The sequence below is a fragment of the Octodon degus genome, unplaced genomic scaffold (assembly GCF_000260255.1).
Source record: "Octodon degus isolate 3935 unplaced genomic scaffold, OctDeg1.0 scaffold00147, whole genome shotgun sequence".
Classification (NCBI taxonomy): Eukaryota; Metazoa; Chordata; class Mammalia; order Rodentia; family Octodontidae; genus Octodon; species Octodon degus.
In genome coordinates this window covers 120,813-143,760 of record NW_004524723.1, presented here as the reverse complement: position 1 = coordinate 143,760, position 22,948 = coordinate 120,813, and the positions used below count along the sequence as shown (strand labels likewise).

At 45.4% G+C, this 22,948-nt stretch overlaps 3 protein-coding genes, 1 long non-coding RNA gene and 1 pseudogene across 7 annotated transcripts in view; 2 read left to right on the top strand and 3 right to left on the bottom strand.

Annotated features, from left to right (window-relative positions):
* Positions 1–1,493, bottom strand: part of Trex1 (three prime repair exonuclease 1) — a 15,032-nt gene extending 13,539 nt beyond the window's left edge. For both annotated transcript variants that reach the window (XM_023702283.1, XM_023702281.1), the window contains exon 1: positions 1,489–1,493. The gene's annotated coding sequence lies outside the window, so the exon portion shown is untranslated. The remainder of the gene's footprint in view (positions 1–1,488) is intronic.
* Positions 1–7,076, bottom strand: part of Atrip (ATR interacting protein) — an 18,391-nt gene extending 11,315 nt beyond the window's left edge. For both annotated transcript variants that reach the window (XM_023702279.1, XM_004642142.2), the window contains exons 1-3: positions 6,751–7,076; positions 4,012–4,142; positions 2,366–2,536 (exon numbers count right to left, since the gene is read on the bottom strand). In XM_023702279.1, coding sequence (XP_023558047.1) covers positions 2,366–2,536; positions 4,012–4,142; positions 6,751–6,997 — 549 coding nt within the window. In that variant the 5' untranslated portion in view covers positions 6,998–7,076. The remainder of the gene's footprint in view (positions 1–2,365; positions 2,537–4,011; positions 4,143–6,750) is intronic.
* Positions 7,077–8,569: 1,493 nt separating this feature from the next.
* Positions 8,570–9,005, top strand: LOC105743678 (annotated as a pseudogene).
* Positions 9,006–11,293: 2,288 nt separating this feature from the next.
* On the bottom strand, positions 11,294–16,981 carry LOC111812871. The gene is made up of 4 exons (XR_002818248.1): positions 16,875–16,981; positions 16,737–16,792; positions 16,565–16,652; positions 11,294–11,481 (listed from the first exon to the last, which is right to left on the bottom strand). It is a non-coding gene; the product is annotated as an uncharacterized LOC111812871 (long non-coding RNA).
* A 62-nt stretch (positions 16,982–17,043) lies between these two features.
* Ccdc51 (coiled-coil domain containing 51) overlaps positions 17,044–22,948 on the top strand; it is a 9,068-nt gene continuing 3,163 nt past the window's right edge. The window contains exon 1 of one of the 2 annotated variants that reach the window (XM_023702280.1): positions 17,044–17,117. In XM_023702280.1, the coding sequence (XP_023558048.1) occupies positions 17,046–17,117 (72 nt within the window). In that variant the 5' untranslated portion in view covers positions 17,044–17,045. The remainder of the gene's footprint in view (positions 17,118–22,948) is intronic. The other variant, XM_012517154.2, reaches the window with a different exon arrangement.

Genomic DNA, 22,948 nt, shown 5'->3' with positions numbered 1-22,948 from the left:
TGGCTCAGCCCACCCTAGGGGCTGGGCTGGTGCAGCATATGGTGCTAGGGAAATCAAACCATGGTCCTTGCACTTGCCTAAGCAGGTGCTGTAGTTCACTGAGGTATCTCACAAGCCCCCTGAGACAAGGTTTTGCTAGGTTGTTCAGGCTGGACTTGAACTCATTTTGTAGGCCAGACTGGTCTCAAACTTGATGCAATCCTCTTGCCTCAGTCTTCTTAGTGCTGGGATTACAGGTGTGTGCTAGCACATCCAGCTTTTTCTTTTTTCTGTATTTAGGGTAGGGTCTACAGGGTGTTCAGGGTCTCACTACTAGATCAGACGCCTAGTGATTCTCCTGTTTACAGCCTCCCAAGTGCTGGGACTACAGGTGCATACCACTACACCCAGTCTCAATCACTATCTCAGCATGCCCTGGGGGCAGGGCCAGCATGACAGGCCAGGGATCAAACCCTGGCCACTGCGCTATGCCTAAGCAGGTGCTTTAGTCTGTTGAGTTAGCAGGCTGGCCCCAGCTTTGTTTTTTGACAGGATCTGATGATATAGCCCAGGCTGGCTTTGAACTTGTGGCAATCCTCCTGCCCCCCTCTCCCCTTCTGAGGAAGGCTAAGGATTATAAGTATAGCACATTCTGCTTTTATTATGGTTTTCTAGGGCCGGCCAAATAGCTCAGTGGTTTAAAGTGCAGGGGCCAGGGGGTTCAATCCCCAGGCCTGCACCCCACCCCCAGGGTGTGCTGAGACAGCAATTGAGATTGGGTATGGTGGTGCCTGCCTGTAATCCCAGCTCTTGGGAGGCTGTATATGCAGGCGGATCACTACAAGTCCGATCTAGTAGTGAGACCCTAAACACCCTGTAGACCTTTCCGTAAAACACACACACATACACATACACACACACACACACACACACACACTCATTAGATAGTCCAGGCTGGCCTTGAACTTGTGATCCTCCCTTAGCTTCCCCAGTCTTAAGATAACAGGTGTACACCCCTATGTCCAGATCTAGTACACAGAATATTTAAAGTTTGTTAAGTTTGGCTGGGGACTTAGCTCGGTGGAAGTGTGTGCCTAGCATGTATGAGACCCTGGCTTCAGTCTACACACACACACACACACACACACACACACACACACAAACACACTTCAGTACCTTCATCAAGTACTGAAGGAAAGTGATGGTATGTACTAGATACTTGTTTTTTTTTCCCTTTCCCTAAGAAATAATCATTGCCTCTGAACATGTGATTCAAACGGGGGCTTTCATTGGATAGCAGCTCGTCCAGGTAGACCAATCAGTGCCTTCCTCATATTTTTACACTTGAGATAAGAAGTCTTACTTGTGACTTCGAGTTATAAATATGAGTCTGGGAACTTCTCCTTGGTGGAGAATCCATCCTCTCCCATAGAGACAAAACATGTCTACAGCATAGGAAATCAGGCTTTGCCGGATAGCTCAGTTGTTTAAAGTGCAGCTTGGGTAAACGCAGGCAGGTGCATAGGACTGTGGTTCGACTCTCAGCTCCAGAGGCTGTATCAGAACTGCTGTTAAGGCAGCATGAATAAGCAAAAAAAAAAAAAAAAAAAAAAAAAACCCAAAACAAAAAAACAAACCTCCTTCTCAAAATTTTGGGGCCAGGGGAGATAGCTCAGTAGAATAGGCACTTGCCTGGCAAGCGCAAGGTCCTAAATTCAATCCCCAATACCACAAAAAACAAAAACAAAAACTACTTTCCCACTATAGCATAGGAAATCAAAATGTGTCCTGGTAAGGTCTAAGTTACCCAAGACGCTAGCATACTCCTTTCTTTCCAAACTTGTCATTATACTTCCTTTTGGCCTAAGGTAGGTAGCTGAGTTCTTCATCTACTAAAAGAGCTCAAATTTAAGCTTGTTTCTAGAAATTCTAAACTAGTGATTTCATTCTTGCCAATACTAGCTACCATAGTGATACAGTGTTTTATCTAATTTCTTTTCAACACCATACACAGACTCTGGAAGAAAAGTGTGACAATTCACTAAAAGCAGAAAGTACTTAAGACAAATAGCTGTTGAAAACTCCCTGGAAGATGTATAGGCAGAACAGTGTCACTGTTTCTAAAATACATCAGTAGCAGATGTGATGGCGCATGACTGTAATCCTAACTATGGGAGGCTGAGGCAGGAGAATCTCAAGTTTGAGCCTAGCCTAGTCACCTCAGCAAGACCCTAACTGAAAATGAAAAAATGGGCTGGGGATGTAGTTTGGTGTGGAAGGCTCAGGGTTCAATCCTCAGTACTACAAAGGAAATCAAGGAAGGGAAGAAATCAGTGAGCAGACAAAGTTGCTGTCCATCATATGCAGAATAATTGCTCTAAGTCACCTTTCTGGAGAACTCCTTTTCTTTGTCACTGAGTGCTTGGGTTTTCTCTTGCTCAAGAAGGAAATGTGATCTTTTTTGTTCTTCCAGAATGGATTCTGACTGGTGCAATGAGTCCCGCAAGATTTTAATTTCTCCATTCTTAATGAGGATTTCTTCTTCCATTGCCTTCAGCTGTAAATCCCAAATTAACTGACAGTTAGCAAGAACAGGATGTACTTGTCACTCACTCATATGGATTATTTTTAGTATACTAGTTATATAGACTAGGTTTCATTTCATACATGCGGATAATGCACCTTCATCACTTCCCCTTTACCCCACCCCAGTTTCCTTCCTCTTCTCTCATAGTCTTCCTTCCACTTTCATGTCACATGTAGATTCTTTAGGCTCTACAGGCAGTTACCAATCCAAGATAACACTTCAATGAAGTGGAATTTCACATTTTGTTCCTGGTTTTCTTACGAACTCACATGTAGTCATAAAAGGGAAAAACCGTACAAGAGAAATTATTCTTTTTAAAACTTTGTTCTTTTCATGGCTTGTAATTATTTTCTTTTTATATGTTTGGTACAGGGTCTACAGGGTGTACAAGGTCTCACTACGTAGCTCGGACTCCTAGTGAGTCTCCTGTTTATAGCCTCCCAAGTGTTGGGATTATAGGCATGGCACCACGCCCAGTCTTCCATCCAAGTACTAACCAGGCCTGACTCTGCTTAGCTTCCAAGATTAGACGAGATTGGGTGTGTTCAGGGTGGTATGGTTGTAGACACCACGCCCAGTCTCAATTGCCATCTCTGTGCACCCCAGGGGCAGGGCTGGCACGGCACGCTGGGGATTGAACCTCGGCTGCTGTGCTCTGCCTAAGCAGGCACTTTGTCCGCTGAGCTATATGGCCAGCCCCATAATTATTTTCTTGACCCTGTAACCATGAGAGTGTAATCAATCATACAGGATGCCTGATTTTACCATTGTACCTAGCTTCATAAACTGATGACCATTAATCTACCCTTATAACCACTGATCTAACCCTGCTAGCTAATCAGCACTGCCAGGCTGTTCTTGTCTTTGTACTTCCTGCTTGTGCCTCATACAAAAGCCCTAGATCAGTAGAAATCAGAGCCTGATATTTTGGGAATGATCCCAATCAGTGACCATCAAAGTAAATAAATCTGCCTCCATATCCTGGCTGTTGTTTCAGTGTTTCTGCTTGCCTTTGCAGTCACACTAAAGCTACTAATAAAACAGCAATCATTATCATGTTCTTCATATAGAGATATATGCTACAAATTCTAATCAGTGCATTAACAGTCTGTATTTTTCCTCTTGGATCTGGTGTACAGTGTTTCTTTTTTTGTCTTGCTGTTGGGAAGCTCACATTGTTTCTTTCAGTCTAAATTTTCTGGCTTTCTATTCCCAACCTTCTCTCACTTTACAGGAACAAACTGAGATGCTTGTTTAAAAAACTTTTATATGCTTTCCTGTACAATGCTTTTAAACACCTAAGTGAATGAAATAGCTATTTTAAGTCATGGAGTGCAGGTCAGTGGTAGGATATATGCTTAATATATACAAGGCCCTAGGTTTTTTATTCCTCAGCATCAAAAATAAACAGCAGCAACAGAAACCCCAGAAGTGAAGCTACTTACCTTTTCCTTAAGTTCTTTGTATTGTGTTTGAAGTACCTCTAGTTCGAAGTTATCTTTAACTGGAGCATTTTCTCTGTTCTTCGCTGCAGGACTATTTGACATCCCATCTAATCTGCGGACCTTATGAACAGCTGTATAAAACAATTCCGATGTACATTTTAGGACCCAAATTTTTCCCACTGTTGCCAAAAAATGCAGAAATGAATCACTATTATGTGTGTATATGTGTTACCATGGATTGAATCCATGGCCCATTTACCACTGAGCTACATACCCCAGCCATTTTTATTTTTTGAGACTAAGTCTCATTAAGTTGCCGAGCCTGGCCTCAAACTTGCCTCATTTTCCTGAGTAGCTGAGGTTATAGTTGTGCACCACCATGTCCAACACGAAGCACTCTTGAAAACTGAGAACAATCTAGTAAGCAGTATGTATTGGTATTTTTCAACCTAAGAACATGATGTTAACTCATAAACAATCCTTATAAAATCACAGATGCTACAACTCTCTCCTCACTCAATGTTAAAGGAACTGAAAGGAAAGATTAAAAACTAAAAATAAATAAGTAAAACTAAAAAATAAAGGCTGAAAGGTACTGTGGAGATCTTGCTAGCCAGGACTACACCATTATTGAACAATATTTACTGTGTACCTGCAATATACCAGGAATGGTATTAGTGTCTATGAAGATATGAGTGAACAAAATGGATACAATCCTAAAACTCAGGAAGCTTACAGGACATTTAACAAATAATTACATGAATAAATACAAATACAACTGTGAACCCAGCATGATGGCACACACCTATAATTTCAGCAACCTGGGAGAATGAAACAGGAGGATTACAAATCTGAACCCAGCCACCTGGGGAACTTAGTGAGATTCTGTCTCAAATAAAAAGTAAAACGATTCAGTGATGTAGCTCAGTGCAAATGCCTCGGAGTCACTCTCCAGGTGTGCCTAGAGATCACAACTGTGATAAGGGTTACAGAGGACAAATCGATAATAGCTATAAAAATGTGACTCAGCTCAAGTGCAATGACTGGAACGTTTCCCTAAGAAAGCCTTGACTGGGCTAAGAGCTGAGGATACACGGGGATGAGACAGATGAGTGGAGATAGGGTACAGGAGGCCAGAACATTCAACAGAGCAATGTGTAAGAGTTCCTGTATTATAGGATGTAGGAGGGCTGGGGAGATAGTTCAGCAGTCTAACCGCCTGCCTGGCAAGCCCAAGGACCTGGGTTCGATCCCTGGGACTGCATGCCATGCCAGTCCCAGAACCCTGGGTGTGCCGTGCTGGCCACCCAAACCAGGCATGGTGGTGCATACCTGTAATCCCAGCACTGGGGAGGCTGAGACAGAAGGCCCATTACAAGTCTGAGCTGCATAGTGAGACCCTGTACCAAATAAATAAATAAAGATTAAAGAAATCCTTGAAGTTCAAGAAATGAAAAGTGTGGCTGGAACTAAGAGACAGAAAGTGAGAAAGGGCCAGAGGGCCTTGTTGCTTGGCCTTGCAGGCTACAATATAGATTTGGTCTCTAAGCCAAGCTTATTACTGCACACACCTATAATCCTAGTATTTGGGAAGCTGAGGCATGAGGACTGCTGTGAGTTTGAGGCCACTCTCAGCTACATTATACTACATAGGGCAACCCAGTCTAAACAAAGAAAGAAAGAATGAATTTGGTCTCTATGCTAGAAGTAGTGAGAAGCTATTATTACAGAGTTCTTAATATGAATGTTTACGCATGCCATGTGATACAGCTAGATCTGAGTTCTGAAAAGATCACTTGTGTGTATAGTATGAAGTTTGACTTGCAGGCAGACAAGACTAGAAAGAGTGAGCCAATTTAGCACTGGGTTAGAGCCATAGTAGCATAGGTCAAGATGTTGGCAGAAATATGAAAAGGATGGATTATAAAGATGGATTAAAGAAGAAAAGTTGTTAAGATTTAGAAAAGAATCGGATACAGAGTCAAAGTAGGGGAAGGAGTCACCTTGTGCTACTGGATGAAGAGTGATGCAAATCAGTGTCACACAGACATCTAGTCATCAATGGGTGTTGAATAGCATCTTTTTTGCCAGGCTCCATGCTGGAGATGCTAGAGATGCTGGAGGACTAGGCTTCTAGGTAATGAACTTGTTGCATTTAAGATGCCTTATCTGCCAAGTACAGATTCAAGGTGATTTTATTTGTCTGACAGTCCCATCAGATTTCAGTCATCCTCTAACTAGAATGTTAAGTTCCATGAAGGAAAAAAACTGTATTTTGCTCATCACTCTACAGATCCACTGCAGGTCCTAACCTTTGGGCACCTTGCTAGGTCAGTGGCTGTATCTCATCTTTTTCCTGTCAGGCCCTTTTTCTTTTTCGTTAGGCCCTTTTTGCTCACACTGTTCAAGCACCCTGGACTGCATATGACCTAAAACCTCTCCCGGGTGGTGGCTCTGGAGGTGGTGGTGGTGGTAGTTGTGGTACAAGGATCTCTGCTTAGAACCAAGAGTCTGGCGGTCTTAAGTTTAAAACGTAAAGTAAAAAGTTAATCTGGCTATATATATTTTAAATTGGCTGTCTGATATACCTGATACATTTCTCGCTCCAATCAATGTACTTTTTGGAAGACAACTGTCCCAAGACCCCGGGGCACAGCTCCCTGGGGTTCCGGAGCCTCCACTCTCGAGAGCACCGGTGAAGTCTGCACCTCCCGCCTGGTGAGGGCCCGCAAGACTCACTGGACAGGTCCCGTGGCGTGGCCTGGCACTGGCTCAGGGCTTGGGACGCCAGGATGTCAAGCTCCTCCAGATCGTCGGCGGTGAATTCCCCATGTTCACTGAATGGGTCTTCGGGATCCAAAGGGGCGGCCGCGGGAAAGACCCGGGCCCGCTTGCTCGGAAGGTGGCCGGTGACGGGCGGCGGGCCAGGGTGGAGCTTTGGTGGTCCGCTCCATCTCCTGCTGCCCGGCGCGGAGGTCCCGGCCATGCCGCCCCCGAGGGCCAGGAAGGTCGGCGTGAGGCCTGAGCTAGATCAACTGCCCGCGCGCCGCAGCTCTCCTCAGCCACCAGGGCCCCACCCCCCCCGGCCTACGAGCCAATCAGCCGCCACAGGCAGGGCGCGGGAAAATGACGTTATCGGAGCGTCAATGACGCCACGCTCCGCCCTCCGCTAACCAGGCCTTGCTGTGACTCCGAGCCTAGGGGACGTTAGTGGGAGGTGTATCTGGTTTTTTGAGCGTTGGACTCTTAGCCCCTTCCGCGGTACCCTGGAGTACAAAGCTACATAGGAGCAGTTCGTCCTGGGCTTATCACTGCTTGAAACGAGCAGTCAGGGGTCGTGTACTGTCTTCCCGCCAAACCCACTTGTCGCGTACCTGGCGATTCTTTTAGCAGGAGATCGAAAAAGGGGGCCTTTGGGAGGTGTATGAATGGAGCTGCAGTGACTAGGCATCTTCCAGAATAGTCAGTGTTTCAGATGTATGTATGTGTTCACGGAGAGAGTGATTTGAGAACGTGTACACGTGTGGAAAGGGGTTAACGCACATTTGCTCATCCTGCTGAGGGTGGGAGTTTTCTGTCCCAAGCGTTGTGGAGAAGCAAAATGAGACCTAAGAGGTCCAAGGAGGCCCCCTGGATGTGGCCCTTGGATTGTCCAAAAGTTGGAAGTAGAAAGAATTCTACTAGGAGCAAGAATTCTGCCAGGAGGCTGGTGCATTGAGACTACTCAGACAAGAATTCACGGAGTGCCAGCCTGGAATTATCTGTGGCAAAGAAAGATCAAGGTTCTTTCTTCCTTTCCTTTTTCCTTTCCTTTCCTTCTTTTTGGCGGAACCACGGATTGAAGTCAGGCCTTGAGCTTGCCAGGCAAGCACTTATTCTACTGAGCCATCTCTCCGGTCCCTAAGGTGGGCCACCTTTCACAGGGAAGAATTTGAGCTGGGCTGGATTGCCTGCAGGATTTTAATGAGCAGCAGTGATGCATAGGTAGCAGCTGTGGAGGACTGACATTGATGACAAGAGTGAGAACTTTCAACCTTCAATGCTCAGTATCACATAACCTAGACTGACCCATGAATATTTGTTAAAGCATTTCATGAAAGGGAGATTAAATGAAAAGGAGATTGCTGTCAGGCCTTCAGTGCTTCAGGAGTTTAGTTTTTTTGAGACAGAATTTTGCTATGTAGTTCAGGCTGCCTGGCTTTGAACTCACCATGTATTCCAGGGTGACCTCAAACTCACATCAATCCTTCTGTCTCAGTCTCCCATGTGTTAGGCTTGCAGGCGTGTGTGTGTCACCATGCCCAGCTAGTTTAGTTTTTGAAAACAATTGGTAGGTTCCCTGAAATAGCTGCCTGAACATTGAAAAAAATATTTTCCTGGTACTGGGCTTGAACCACCCAAGGCCTTTGTCCTGAGCTACATCGCCAGCCCTTTATTATCTTTGGATAGACCTTGTTCAATTGTCCAGACTGGGCAGGCTGAATTTTATTTATTTATTTTTGAGACAGTCTTGCTATCACAGACTGGCCTCAAAACTCATAGTGATCCGCTCTCCTAGCAGGCGGCGGCGGCACCTTCTTTTGCAACTATGGCCAAGATTAAGGCTCCGGATCTTCGAGGCAAGAAGAAAGAAGAGTTGTTGAAACAGCTAGACGACCTGAAGGTGGAGCTGTCACAGCTGCGCGTTGCTAAAGTGACGGGCGGCGCGGCGTCCAAGCTCTCCAAGATCTGAGTTGTTCGCAAATCCATTGCCCCTGTTCTCACTGTCATCAACCAGACCCAGAAAGAAAACCTCAGGAAATATTACAAGGGCAAGAAGTACAAGCCCCTAGACCTGCGGCCTAAGAAGATGCGAGCCATGCGCCGCCGGCTCAATAAGCATGAGGAGAAGCTAAAGACCAAGAAGCAGTAGCAGAAGGAGCGGCTGTACCCTCTGCGCAAGTTTGCTGTCAAGGCTTGAGCGGCGTCACAATAAAACTCAAACTCTGAAAAAAAAAAAAAAAAACAACTCACAGTGATCCTCCTGCCTTAGCCTCCTGTGTATTGGGATTAGAAGCATACACCACTACACCTTTCCTGAATGCATAAATTGTCTTAATCGCTGCAGATCTCTGGCTCTGGAGATAAGATTGCTTTTTTTTTTTTTTTTGGTGGTACCAGGGATTGAACTCAGCACCTTGTGCTTGCCAGGCAAGCACTTAATTCCACTGAACTGTCTTCCTGGCCTGAGGATGGCTCATTTGTCATCAGGGATTGGGACCCACCAAGCAGAAGAGCAGTAGTGCTGTTTTGGGGCAGTGTGCTGTTATTAGTCCTCACGGGTTTTTTCAGCACTGCCAGGCTGGGTGCCCTACAGCGAATGCAGAAACTCCAAAGATTCTGCTGTGTGTACAACTTTCCGAAAAGAACCATAGCAAACTGGCATGGATTTTTTCTTTTCTATTAATATTTGCTACACTGTAGTGGTAAACCAGGCCTCAATCCTTTTCAAACTCTTCTAGGCCAGGTGTGTTTTCATATCAGCCTAAGAAAAGAAACAAAAAAATCCCCAAACCACTTGTTTTGACATAGTTGTCTCATGATTCTACAATCCTTTAGTTTGCTTTTATTTTTTTAGGCATTAACTTGCTGTGCAGGTTAGGCTGGCCTTGAACTTGTGGTGATCCTGTTCCATCAGCCTCCCGAGTGCTGGGATTAGTGTTTCACCATGCCTGGCACTAGTTTTTTTAAAAACACATTCTCAGAGAAAGTTTTAAGTTTCTATAATTGTACCAGGACCTGGAGGGGAAAGCAAGACTTGCGCCTCTCAACTCTTTCAGTAAGCACATTTAGATGGGTTATGTAAAGTTTACATTGTAGTCTGAGGTGGCAAATGATAAATCAGAAGACAATTTGGGGTAAGAGATGATGGAATTACCACTTTAGTGATTCAGGAAGAGGTCACTGTACTGATGGTTGAGTTTGGCGATTTGAGGGGTGTCCAGTATGTAGGACCTTGAAGTTTGCATGAAACACAGGCTATTCTGGCTGAAGGACCAGTGAGCTGAATATTAAAGATCAGAAGGAAATGAGTGGTACCTAGATTCTATATGGCCTCACAGGTAATTTTAAGAACTTCAGCTTGTGCTCTAAGCCACTGAATAAATCAAGCAGTAGAAAGTAAATCAAGCAGTGATTTATGGCTTAGTACAATTATTTTTGGTTGAATGTATAGTCTGCAGTAACACAATGGTAGGAGCAGGAAGCTCTATTTGGGGGTGACCAATCCAGATGAAGGATTACAGAATGCAGGGATAGGGGCTGGGGAGATGGCTCAGTGGAATAAGTGCTTCCCTGGCAAGCGCAAGTGCTTGAGTTCAATCCCCGGTTCCTAAAAAAAAAAAAAAAAAAAGGACTGCAGAATGGAGGGATAGTATTAGAAGGAATATGCCAGGGGCAGACTTTATTTTGGACGAAATGTGGGGTAGGACATAAAGCTAGGTTTGGTGGCGCATGCCTATAATCCCAGCCCTTGGGAAGCTGAGGATCACCTTGAGTTTGAGGCTGTCCTGGACTACAGAGTAAGTCTCAAGACAGAAATCCACCAAGGACCTTTCTGCAGACCTAGCAGATATGCAGTCTTCAGGGCATCTGGTTCTTAGTTTTTGGCTGCTTCTTTCTCATTTCTTTTCCCCTTCATAGTATGTACCATTACGTGCCTATACCTATGTATAAAATAGAGGTTCTTTGACAAAAGAAGCTATGTTCACTGGTATATGCCCATGTCTGCACAAAGCTGACTTTTCACATGGACAGATGGATAACACAATTGATCCATTATGACAAATACTGTAACAAACTTTTTTCTTCCTAAATTTTTCTACCCACCTCAGATAACATATTCTATTGAATATACAACCATCCATAGAAGAATAAGGCCTTCAAATAAGTCGGTTTAATGCCAGACAACACAGATTTTAAAACAGAACAAAGATTCAAAGAGTAGACTATAGGATTATAGGCTGGGTTTACTTTAAATTCACAGCTGAGGTATGAATAGTTTAATGAAAATTAAAGAGACAGGGCTGGTGAGATGGCTCAGTGGTCTAAAGCACCTTAGAACAAGCTTAGCAAAGCACAGGGACTGAGGTTCAATATGCCAGCACCACATGCCAGCCAGCCCCGCCCCCTGGTGGGCTGAGCTGGCCACACACACAAATAAATAAATAAAATTAAAAAAAAAATTATTAAAGAGACAATAGGCCACTGTATGATTTTTTTCTTTTTCTTTTTTTTTTTTTTTTTTTTTATAAAATTTTATTCTTACATGTACAACAGACTCCAAGAACACACTTCACTGTAGTTATAGGTGTCAAGAGATTTTATGGGAGGGCATCCAGATATCTGAATAGGAATGGAATCCAGGGTCGTCATCATCGTACACACAAGGAACAGTTTATTTTTTGCCAGATTTCTTAATTCCACCTGTGGCTGCAAAAGGAAAAACAAAAAAACACTTTTAGAATAATACAGTTCTTATGGTAAAAACTCATGGATTTGATGTGGATCCTAGTTAAGGCCTGGTTCTTGCACCATGCCTTCACTTTGCCAAAGGCATGAACAGTAGTTTCCTGATACCTACTCTGTATGAAGGCAGAATGAGGCTGAGGAAGGGGCACAAGCAATGGCTATACACTGTTTCCCATGAACACTATTGTGTGCTTCATTTATTGTGCCACAACAACCCACTTACAGATAAGTCTTTTGTTGTGTTGTTCAATATAAGCTGATAAGTGCTGAACCAGGATTCCAATCTGGATAGCCTGACTATGAGGTCCATGCCACCACATATCCCACCCAGTTTTTCTTTTTTAGTATCAGGAACGGCCCTCAAGACCTTATGCTTGCCAGGAAGGTGCTTATGCCCCTAAGCTATTTCTCTGGCCCCTTATCCTATGTTTTTGTGGTCTGGTTCACTCACTGCACTTACATTTGGGTGCAATGCAGTACAGACTGAACCCAGGGCCTTTGTACTGAGCTACATACTCTATTGTTTTTAATTATTATTTTTGAGACAAAAAGTTGCAGAAGCTGGGCTGGAGTTTGCACTCTTCCTGCCTTGGTTTCTCAGAGTGCTAAAATTACAGTATATGCTACCACTACTGGCTTACTCAAGGCCTGTATGTGGTGGTAGTGTGTGGTGGCACATGCATATAATCTCAGCATTCTGGAGCCTGAGGCAGGAGGACTGCAGCAAGTTTGAAGCTAGCCAGGGCTACACAGTGAGTTCAAGGCCAACCTGAACTACATAGCAAGACCATGTGTCAGAAAACAAAATATGGGCCAGCCAAATAGCTCAGCGAACTAAAGCACCTGCTTAGGCAGAGCACAACAGCTGGTATTTGATCCCTGACCTGCCATGCTACGCAGGCCCCCAGCAGTCGCCTGAGCAGGTGACTGAGACTGGGTGTGGTGGTGCACACCTGTAATCCCTGCACTTGGGGAGGCTGAAAACAGAATTACTAGGAGTCTAATCTACGTAGTGAGATCCTGTACACTGGTAGACCCTGCCCTAAAATTCATAAAAAGAACAAAAACAAAATACAGAGCCGGTCAGATAGCTAAGCAGACTAAAGCACCTGCTTAGGCAGGCATAGGGACTGAGTTCAATCCTCAGCTTGTGTGCAGGCCCCACCCCTGGGGAGTGCTGAGACAGCTAGGCATGGTGATATGCCTGTAATCCCAGTGCTTGAGAGGCTGAAAACAGCAGGATCACTATGAGTCTGATCTGTGTAGTAAGACCCTACAGACTTTGTACTAAATACATAAAAAGAAAGGAAAAAAAAAGATGACATTTGACACTTATGGTAATTAACTAGTTGTAGAATTAAGTATGCTGAATACAGAAAAGATACAAAAATGCTGTAAAAAATCTGTTAAAATATTTCTTAAAAATTATTTAGAAAAATGCCTATTCCATGTTAAGCCTAAAATGTTCAATATTCAGACAGACAGGTTAAGCTTAACAGCCTAGGTTATATGGCAATAACAATAAGCTTCTCTTCTGGAGGGTTAACAACCTAAGTTTGCAGACCAAAATTAGACAAAAAGGAGGGCCGCAAGGAAAGCCAACATTTTGGCCCTAGCCTTCCAAGGTCAATTAAGACTCAGGACATATGAGACCTTGTACTGTAACGTCATGTAACTCAGTAGTGTCCCAAATTTTCTGATCAAGGAGATTATGGGGCCAAAGAGGAAAGTGATCGATGATGTAGAGTGTGCCTAAGGAGAGTCACATGAAAAGAAAACATTCTCTCAGGCTTTCACAGAGAGCACATTGGCCAAGCAATGGCCGTGACTCATCCACATGGCTGACATTGACAAAGGATCTACAATCTGAGGTACAGGATCTCAGGATAAATCCTGAGGGGATTTCACTGACCTTATGAAAAGCTACAACTCTTGTTGCATAGGTCTTGCTTAACCTTGTTCTTAACCATCCAGCAGAAAAGTATAAAAATGAAGTACAAGAAATCAAGTCATGTTGTTATGTTGAGCTATAGGGAACTCAGGTCAACAATTTCTGACATTGCCAGTCAAGCAGAAGACCCAATACTATTATGGACTACTGGACTCTTTTAGAATATTTTGCTGAGTTAACACCCATATAATATTCAAATGATGGAACTAAACAAAAAAGGGGATACAGATGAACATCCACTTTGTATCTGTGTATTCAAAATGATTAGAATAGATGTACAGTTACATTCTCTCAGTGAATAGAAGGATTTGTTCTTTTTTTTTTGCAGAACCAGTGATTGAACTCAGGTCCTCGCGCTTGCCAGGGAAGCGCTTATTCCACTGAGCCATCTCCCCGGCCCCTGATTTGTTCTAATAGTGTTTGTGGACAGGATATCATGTCTGCATTTTGTACAGCAAATAACCACTAGGAAGAGAGTATGCAATGCGTTAACTATTGAAACTATCCTACGAATTTGATTTGAAACTGTCTCGTTGCTATTTGTTTATCAATAAATTATGGAAAAAAATAAAAAAAATAGCAAAAAAATCATTTATGTATTTGGTACAGGGTCTCACTACACAGCTCAGACTCAGTGATCCTCCTGTCTCAGTCTCCCCAACACTGGGATTACAGGCATTTGCCACCACACTGTTTTGGTGGCTGCCATGTGGTACAGGGGATTAAGCCCAGGTCCTTGGGCTTGCCAAGCAGGAGTTTAAACCACCAAGATTACCTCTGCAGCCCTAAAAAAATGATTATAAAACCCCTACCCTAAAAAACAAAACCAACTGGGTTCACTATTCATTATCTGAAATGCTTAGGACCAGAAGCATTTGGGATTTTAAACACTAGTTTATACAAAAGGAGGTATCTTGGGATACTAGACTCAAGTTTGAACACAAAATCCTTTTATGTTCTGCATACCCCATACACATAGACCTTTCTCACTGAGCTACATCCTCAATCCTTTGTTGTGATGGGGTCTTTCCAATTTGCTATCTAGGGCTCAAATTTGCAATGGTACTGCCTCCTAGAGTACTGGGATTACCTCATGACACAGCAGCAAGTTACCAGTCTCTAGTACACCCCAGCAAAACCATAAAAAGCTAATACTATTTTTTGTTTTAAGAACCATTCTGAGCCAGGTATAGTGGCTCACATCTGTAATCACAGCACTCGAGAGGTTGAGGCAGGAAGATCCTTGCGAGTTCAAGATCAGCCTGGGCCAAAAAGTGAGCTCAAGGCTAGCCTGAACAGCATATGGAGACCGTCTCAAAAAAGACAGAAAAGAGCTAGTCTGATCAGACCTTTGCTTCCTTTAGTTGCTCAAGCTAAAGCTTTTTCTCTTTTCCTTGCTTTTTAAACCTAATAAATCTGCTCCCCAGTATCTCTCTCTCATGCATCCTGCATTTTTTTTTTTTTTAAATGATAAAAGTCAATGACCCTGGGCTGGTGAGATGGCTCAGTGGTCTAAAGCACCAACCTAGAACAAGCTTAGCAAAGCACAGGGACTGAGGTTCAATATGCCAGCACCACATGCCAGTCAGCCCCGCCCCCTGGTGGGCTGAGCTGGTCACACACACACACACAAATAAATAAATAAAATTTTTTTTTAAAAAGTCAATGAACCTATCCCATGGCGGGTAAACAACTTGGGATCCCTATGTCCTCCTTGAAAGGACTCCTCTGTCCCCATTCCTTAACATGCCAATTTTATGATTTGCATCTGAATTATGCAAAAGAGCCCGTGACTGGTTTATAACACATCTGCATTCAAAAACATTTTGGATTTAGGAGCACTTTGGATTTTCAGATTAGGAATGCTTCATTTACATAGGGTTTCACTAACTACTGGCTTTCTCCTTGTTTATGATTATAGATGGCAAGAAGGTGCAAGACACCAGATACCAATCTCAGCAGGAAGAATCCCAGTGCTATGCAGGCAAATAATAATGGACTGAATCCACTGGGATAGGAATTTTGGGAAGACCTGGATGAGTTTCACTGTCTTTGCCTCCATCGCATCCTGTGTGGCTCAAAGTGCTCAAACAGGATATAAATAACTAAAGGAAATAATCACTACTTTGGCAAATGTACAATATTACTTAAAAAGCACAGTAAGTCAAGTGCACTCAGGAGGACAAGACAGGAGAATCAGTGAAAATTCAAGGACAGCATGGGATACAGAAGACTGTCTCAGAAAAACCAAAAACACATACTATGTGTTACCACTCTTGGACCTTAAGCATCTTTGGAAACATGTAATCCATTACTCTCATATAAAAGAAACAAAATGACAGGATACAAAACTATGTGGAACAGGGCTGGACAGATACCTCAGTGGTCTAAGCACCTGCCTGGCAAGCACAAAGTTCCAAATTTGATCCCTAGTACCGCATACCCAGCCGGTCACTGCCACCCGGCATGGTGGCACATGCCTGTCTCCCAGCGCTGGGGAGGATCACTATGAGTCCGAGCTGTGTAGCAAGACCCTGTACCAAGCACATAAGTAAGAGATTAAAAACAAAAACAAAAACAGAAAACCACAAAACTATGTGGAACAGCAGCAAACCAAGTAGATGCACCCAAAATGACTTGAGACGCACTGTCACTTATTACAATAGAAGTGGTAAACAAAAATTCTGAGTAATTTGTTTTTGTTTTTTTTGCAAAACCGGGGATTGAACTCAGGCCCTTGCGCTTGCCAGGTAAGCACTTATTCTACTGAGCCATCTCCCCGGACCCTCTCAGTAATTTTTTGTTTGGTACCGGGAATTGAACTCAGCATCTTCTGCTTGTCAGGCAGGCACTGTGCCGCCGAGCTATATTCCCCAGCCCTAAGTAACGTTATAAGCAAATAAAGACACTATCGGTTAACTTGGGGCAATTCAGAAACCTCATTGTTAGAATCTGTGGGGCAAATTTTTGCAGCCTCCGTGCCCAGTGAGCGGCTAAGGCTGCCCGGGCTCAGGCCTCCGGAAACCCAGACTCCGGTTGCACGAGGCCTCAACGGCTCGGCGGAGCCTCGGTCCTGCGGGCGCGCACACTTACCCAGGGGGCCCTTTCCCGCGGCCTTCGTTTTTAGCTCCTCAAGTTTCTTCTGCTCTTCCTTTTGCTTCTGTTTGAACGCTCTATCTTCCTGGGGGGAAGGGCGCGACAGGTTCACCACAGATCCCTCTCCCACCCACCGCTCCGCCTCCCCCAGCCCGGCCCCCGCGCTCACCTCGTCCATCTCCTTGGCCTGTTTCTTGGGCTGCTTCAGGGGCTTCTTCTTGCCACCTGTGGGCAACGCGAGCGCTGAACGCGTCCCCGTCTCCCGCCCCGCTTCGCCCGCCTCCCGCCCCACACGGCACACACTCACCTTCGCGGCCCGACATGGCGCCCGCACACCCAGCAGAGCAGAGCTCAGAGGCCAGCGACCAGCCCGCCGGCCCACCCCCTGCGCTTATAAGGCAGCACGCGCCCGCGGATTGGCTGCCGAGCCGGAAGCTGCGCTCCTGCCGCGGGATGCGGCTCCCGGGGGCGGGCACTAATGGGTCAGAGGTCAACTGAGTGGCAGCCGCTTCCCCGGGTTAGGCTCCTGCTCCGAAGGCTGGGTGGCCAGGTAGGAGGGGGGGGTCTTTGCATCTGCGGCGATCTTGAACCGCGGAGGGCACTCAGCTAGAAGGGACCAGGGCGGTGCTCGTGCACGGGAGGGAAGAGCGATGGGTGGGGGGACGGGCACGCGCACAGGTGATCCTGGGACCTGACCGTACCCGGGCTGGCTAGAAATAGGCTTGGCCCGACCGGGATCGTGATCTAGAGCTCTTTAAGCGCCGGAGAGAGTTTGGGTTTCATAAAATAAGCTGGGTGACTGCGAATTCTGTGTCTTTATCCAATACATTTTTGTTGCGCATATATTCTATGTAGATCGCGTTTAGACCCTGGAGATAAAGTTGTGAACAGAACTTCTTGTCCTGGCAGAATTAATATTGTAGAGAATGAGACAGACCATAGCAAACGAAGCAGGAAAAGTAAGGGGTGCTGGGTAGGGGTGGGGTGGCGCTTTTGTCTTACTCTTTTGCTTTTTCTGAACCCCATGGGGATTGAGCTTCAGGTCCAGCTCCTGCTTTTTTTTTTTTTTTTTTAAACAGAGGGGCTTATCTTTGTAGTTCAGGCTGGCTTTGAACTCATTATGAAGCCCAGGATAGCTTCGAACTTGCAGCGATCCTTTGTCTCAACTCCTGAGTGCTAGTATTATGGGCGACCACACCATGCCTGACTTTTTTATTTTATTTTATTATTATTATTATTATTATTATTATTATTTTTTGAGACAAGATCTTGCTAAGAGTTTGCCCAGGCTGGGCTTGAATTTGTGATCTTCTGTCTCAGCCTTACAGAATGCTGGGATTACAAGTTGTGCCACAATGCCAGGCTGGAATGGCAATTTCTGATAGTGTATTCAGAAGAGATCTCAGGAACTGGCACGTGAACAGAATTTACAAGGGAGCCTGGGGTGGAGATGAGGAGTGGGGCCGGGAAGTGAGCAGTGCAGAACAGGTGGTGCCAGGGGCCTGAGCTAGGAATAATTTAAGCAGTGGTGGTAAACCTATGGGGCTTGTGCCTCAGCCAGCTGTTATTAAAAGCTCTAAAAGGTTTGCCATCAACAACCAGTGTTTTAGGGCCAGGGAGATGGCTCAGTAGAATAAGCGCTTGCCTAGCAAGTGCAAGGGCCTGAGTTCAATCCCTGGTTCTGAAAAAAAAAACAAAAAAAAAACACCAGAAACAACCAGTGTTTTACCATCAAAATGGTCTGGGTCACTGGGCTGGACTGAGGAAAGGGAGGCCAGTTGAAGAGAAGTCCGGAGGAAGGAGAGCTAAGAGGTGGATCCCCTTTGGGCCATAGAAAAGACTGGCTTTTCCTTGAAAGAAGTGGGAAAGTATTGCTGGGTTGACTGGAGAGAGATGTGGTCTCACCTGTGGTCCTGTGATTTTTCTTTTTTTCTTCTCACCTGTGTTTTGAAAGGACCCACTAATTGCCCTGTTGACAGTGAAACCTGTTAGCAGACTCTTGGGATGCAGGCAAGGGATTTTGGTCATCGGGCTTATTCTGTAGCAGACAGAGATAGGAAGAGGAACTCTGTGGGTTTAGGAAGCCAGTAGGGCATGCTCACTTTGGCAGCACATATACCAAAGATAGGAATCCAGTGGGCATTTGCCGATAGATTGGATGTAAGGTGAAAGAGCAGTGAGAAGCTAGGGACAATGTGAAGTTTTTAATCTGAGTATTTGATCTTTGGGTTGCCATCAATTAAGATGGGTAAGGCTGGGGGGAAAGCAGGTTTGTGAGGTAAAGATGAGATTCCAGTAGGTTTTCAGGCTGAGATATAGGTTGGACCGTTCAGTAACTGAGCATGGAATCCTGAAAAGTCTGGGCTAGAAAAGTCAAAACTATAGTTTCTGTACTATAGTTTCTGTTTGCTGTGCTGGAGATCAAAGCCAAGGCCTTGGGCATGCTGGGAAAATGCTCTGCCATTGAGCTATACTTCCAAACTCATACCATTTTTATATTAATTAATTAATTTTCAGACAGGGTCTGGCTGTTCAAGGGTGGCCTTGAACTCACTATGTAGTTTAGGCTGGCTTGAACTTGTAGTTTTTCTTCCTCAGCCTCCCACCATGCCTGGCTCCCATAGCATTTTTTTTTTTTTTTTAGGATTGAACCGTGGTCCCTGTGCCTTGCCAAGCTTGTTCCAAGTAGGTGCTCTAGACCACTGAGCCATCTCGCCAGCCCCCTCCCATAGCATTTTAAAAGCAGAAAACTGTATGAACGACCAGTCTGAGTACAGAACATTGGGGTGTAACAGTTTCTGGAGGTTAGGAAGATGAAGGAGGACTAGAAACAAAGTGGAAATGGTGTTTGAAGGCGAGGAAGCTACAGTTAGGCACAGGCTGCTGACGGGGGAAGTGAGATTAGGCCTGAGAACTGGCTGTTGGATTCAGCAGTGTGGAGGTGACCTGGACCAGAGCTGTTCCAGTGGCATGAGGATGGGGATAATGGCCAGAACAGACAGGGTTTATGAGAGTGTGGGAGGAGAGTACTGCCCTGATTCAGGTGATCTGTCAAAGTGTCTGATGGTTAAGAGGAGGAGAAAGGTTGGCCATGCTGGCACACATCTATAGAATTCAGGAGGCTGAAGAGAGAAGATTGCTGTGATTTTGAGGCTATCCTGGGTTACATAGTGAGTTCAAGACCAGCCTGAAATACATAACAAAACCCTGTCTCAAAAACAGACAAAAGGAGCAGAGAAGCGGCAATTGTGGAGGGGGTCCTACTTGAATAACCGAGTGGTGGGAAAGGATAGGACCAGGTGGTGTGGGGGAGGTTGAGAGGGGGATTAGAGTGGAGAAACAACTTGGGGGTTGTCGACACTTTTCCTCACAGGGCTCCAACTGTCACCAAGCCTTTGTACTCGGAAATATATGTTAGGTGGAGAAAAATGAAGCAGAAAGGTGGCCAGGGATGGAGCGGTTGAGGAAGGCCTTATTAAAAGGTAGAATTTGAGCAATGATACAGATGTCAAGATGAGTTGTGGGGCTGGGGAGATAGCTCAGTGGAATAAATGCTTCCCTGGAAAGTGCAAGGTTCTGAGATTGATCTTCCAGGAAGAAATGCTGCTTTTGTGTAAAAAAAAAAAAAAAAAAAAGATGAGTTGTGTAGATGTGTCTCGGAAGAGTGGTCTAAAGGGGAGGTGGGGGCTGGAGAGATGATGGCTCAGTGGTCTAAAGCACCTACTTGAAACAAGTTTGGCAAAGCACAGGGACTGTGGTTCAATCCTCCAGCACCACATGCCAGCCAGCCCCGCCCCCTGGTGGGCTGAGCTGGCCACACACACACACACACACACACACACACAATAAATAAATGTAATAAATAAAAATAAATAAATATTTAAAAATAAAGGGGAGGTGGGAGAGCCCAAATGGTGCAGCAGGATCATGCTGAGCATGTCAGGGTGGCTGGAGCAGAATACTGTACCAGAGAAAGGGAAAAGGGTGAGAGCTGAGAGGTGCTGGGTGTTGATCCAATGCTGGGATTATAGGTTGAGTGCTGCTGGGATTATGGGTGTGAGTATTACCCGCCCCCCTCCGGGTGGATAGCCTGAATACAGTGTAAGGGAAGGAAAGAGGCTTGCTCTCTACCACTGCTGTTGCTCCTCCCCTTTTGCTCTTGCTGTTTTCCCGCCACCGTGAACTGCTGCCTTTTGCCACGTGGCACACTCTGCCTTGGAGCCAGCTGATTATGGACCGAAACCTCCACGAACTATGAGCCAAATAAGCCTTTCCTTTCTTAGTTTTGGCTATTGGGTGTTTTGTCTCAGCAAGAGAAAAGTAACAGCAGCGCACAGCTTCGTAGTGACTTCCAGGTCTGGAGTTAGTTAAAAGCCAGGTGAGCTGGGAGGCATGAGGAGTTTTGATCAGAGAGGTATGGTCTGACTCATAGGTTCACAGATTCTCAGGCTGGAGAATGGGCTGGGAGGGCAGGGGAAGCCAAGGTTGCACAGGAAGTTATAGCTGTCGTCTCTGCCAGGGATGGCTGGCCCTCTTGGGGTCAAAGAGTGGGACATTAGGAGAGGTCAGGAAAGGAGACTGAGAAGATTGGAGAAAGCTGAGAGTTGGCAGTGGTTTCAGGAAGAGTGTACAGAGTTACAGAACGACTGGAAAAGAAATCTGGAGGTGGAAGTCTGAACCTAACAAAGTGGAAATTTTGAGGGGCTTCCAGGAGGGCAGCTTCAATAGGGTTGAAAGAGAAGGAAATTGAGGAAGTGCTGACACCAAAGTGCTGAAATCCTTTCTACTGGGTGATGCTGGGCAGGAGACGGCACCGTTCCTGGTGACACAGGGCTACAGGTCTTTGATGAAGGGAACATAGAAGGCTCTTGTGGGGGCTCGGCCCGCATGCCCTGGGTATTGGCTGGGAGGTGTGGTGGCTGTGGCTCACCCACTGGAACATGCATGCTGTGTGAGGTCTGTGTATAGCCCCAGCCTTGTGAACAAGGACAGATGACTCAGGTACGACAGCAGTTTCAGTTCACTGTCACAGAGATGTGGCATTTATCTTGGACCTACTTTGACCAGAAGGCATGTCCCCTTCAGCCTCGCTATTGTTTTCAAGAAGGCCTGAGCCTGTCCAACAAGAATGAGAAGGCTGGGGTGCTGTGGGTGGGTCTCTGTTTACCCTACTGTTTGAAACACTGTTCTGCCCCTGGCTTCACCCTCTCTCTTTTCTGCTGGTCCTTCTGTTTTTCTCTGTCCTGCTCTGTTGGCCACCAGGTGGCGCTCTGACTATCAGGATCAGGCTGTGCGGGGTAGCTAGAGGGAGGTACTATTTTTTCTGGGGAATGTGGCTGACTAGTCCTTTCCTTGGGTCCTTCAGGTACCCCAGGGAACGTAGGTATATTGGGGACCAAACATCAAAGCAAGGTTGAAAGAGAGGCCTGATACACAGTGCCTGGGCTGGGGAGGAAGCAAAAAGCTTGCGGAAAGTGAAGAATGTGACACTGGGATCTGGGATCCAGGAGGGCTGGGTTGGTGGGCAAAAGGGTTGGTGTGAAGCTAAGAAAAGCTGTCCTCTGTGGAAAGCAGATTCTTTCCTTCTCCTGGAATTGTCCTCTCTAAAGAGAGTTGAGTTTCCTGACTTAGGTAATAAATGACCTATGACCATGGGGTCGCACCATAAGGGCAACCCTCCCTTCCCCAAGCTGAGGCAGTCTCAAGGAATCAGGGATATTACAGAAATGACTCTGGATCTTAATCTTGCCCTCAGTTCTGTCACTTTCCTGGAGTCTTTGTGAACTTTTGTGGAATTTTGTAAGCATGGACACAAATGGTTTGAGAAATTTCTTTGACATTATTAGAAGACTGGCACCAGGAGTCTCATCTAGGTCACATTAAAGAGTCATGGGTGGGGGGCAGAGATAGCTCATCAGTCTTAAGTGCAAAGGACCCAGATTCAATCGCTCTATTCTGGGCAGGCTGAGCCACTGGGGAGGCTGAAGCAGGAGGATCATTACAAATCTGAGCTGCATAGTGAGACCCTGTACCACATACGTAAAATTTAAAAAAAATCACAGGGGGGAAGGCATGATGTCCCACATGAGCTGTTCCCTCTATGTGTTCCATTGTCCAAGAGTTGGGAGGAGTCTGATCATCTCTTGCCACAAGTCTCCAGGCCCAACAATAGAGTGAGGCTTGCTTTAGATGATTGTAGTAGAAATTCATTTGTTCAGAACTATATATAGGCCAGCTGGGCATGGTGGCACACACCTATAATCCTAGCACTTGGGAGGCTGAGGCAGGAGGATTGCTGCTAGTTTGAGACCAGTCTGGGTTACAAAGTGAGTGAGCTCAAGGCCAGCCTGAGCTCCTACTAAGATCCTGTCTCAAAAAAAA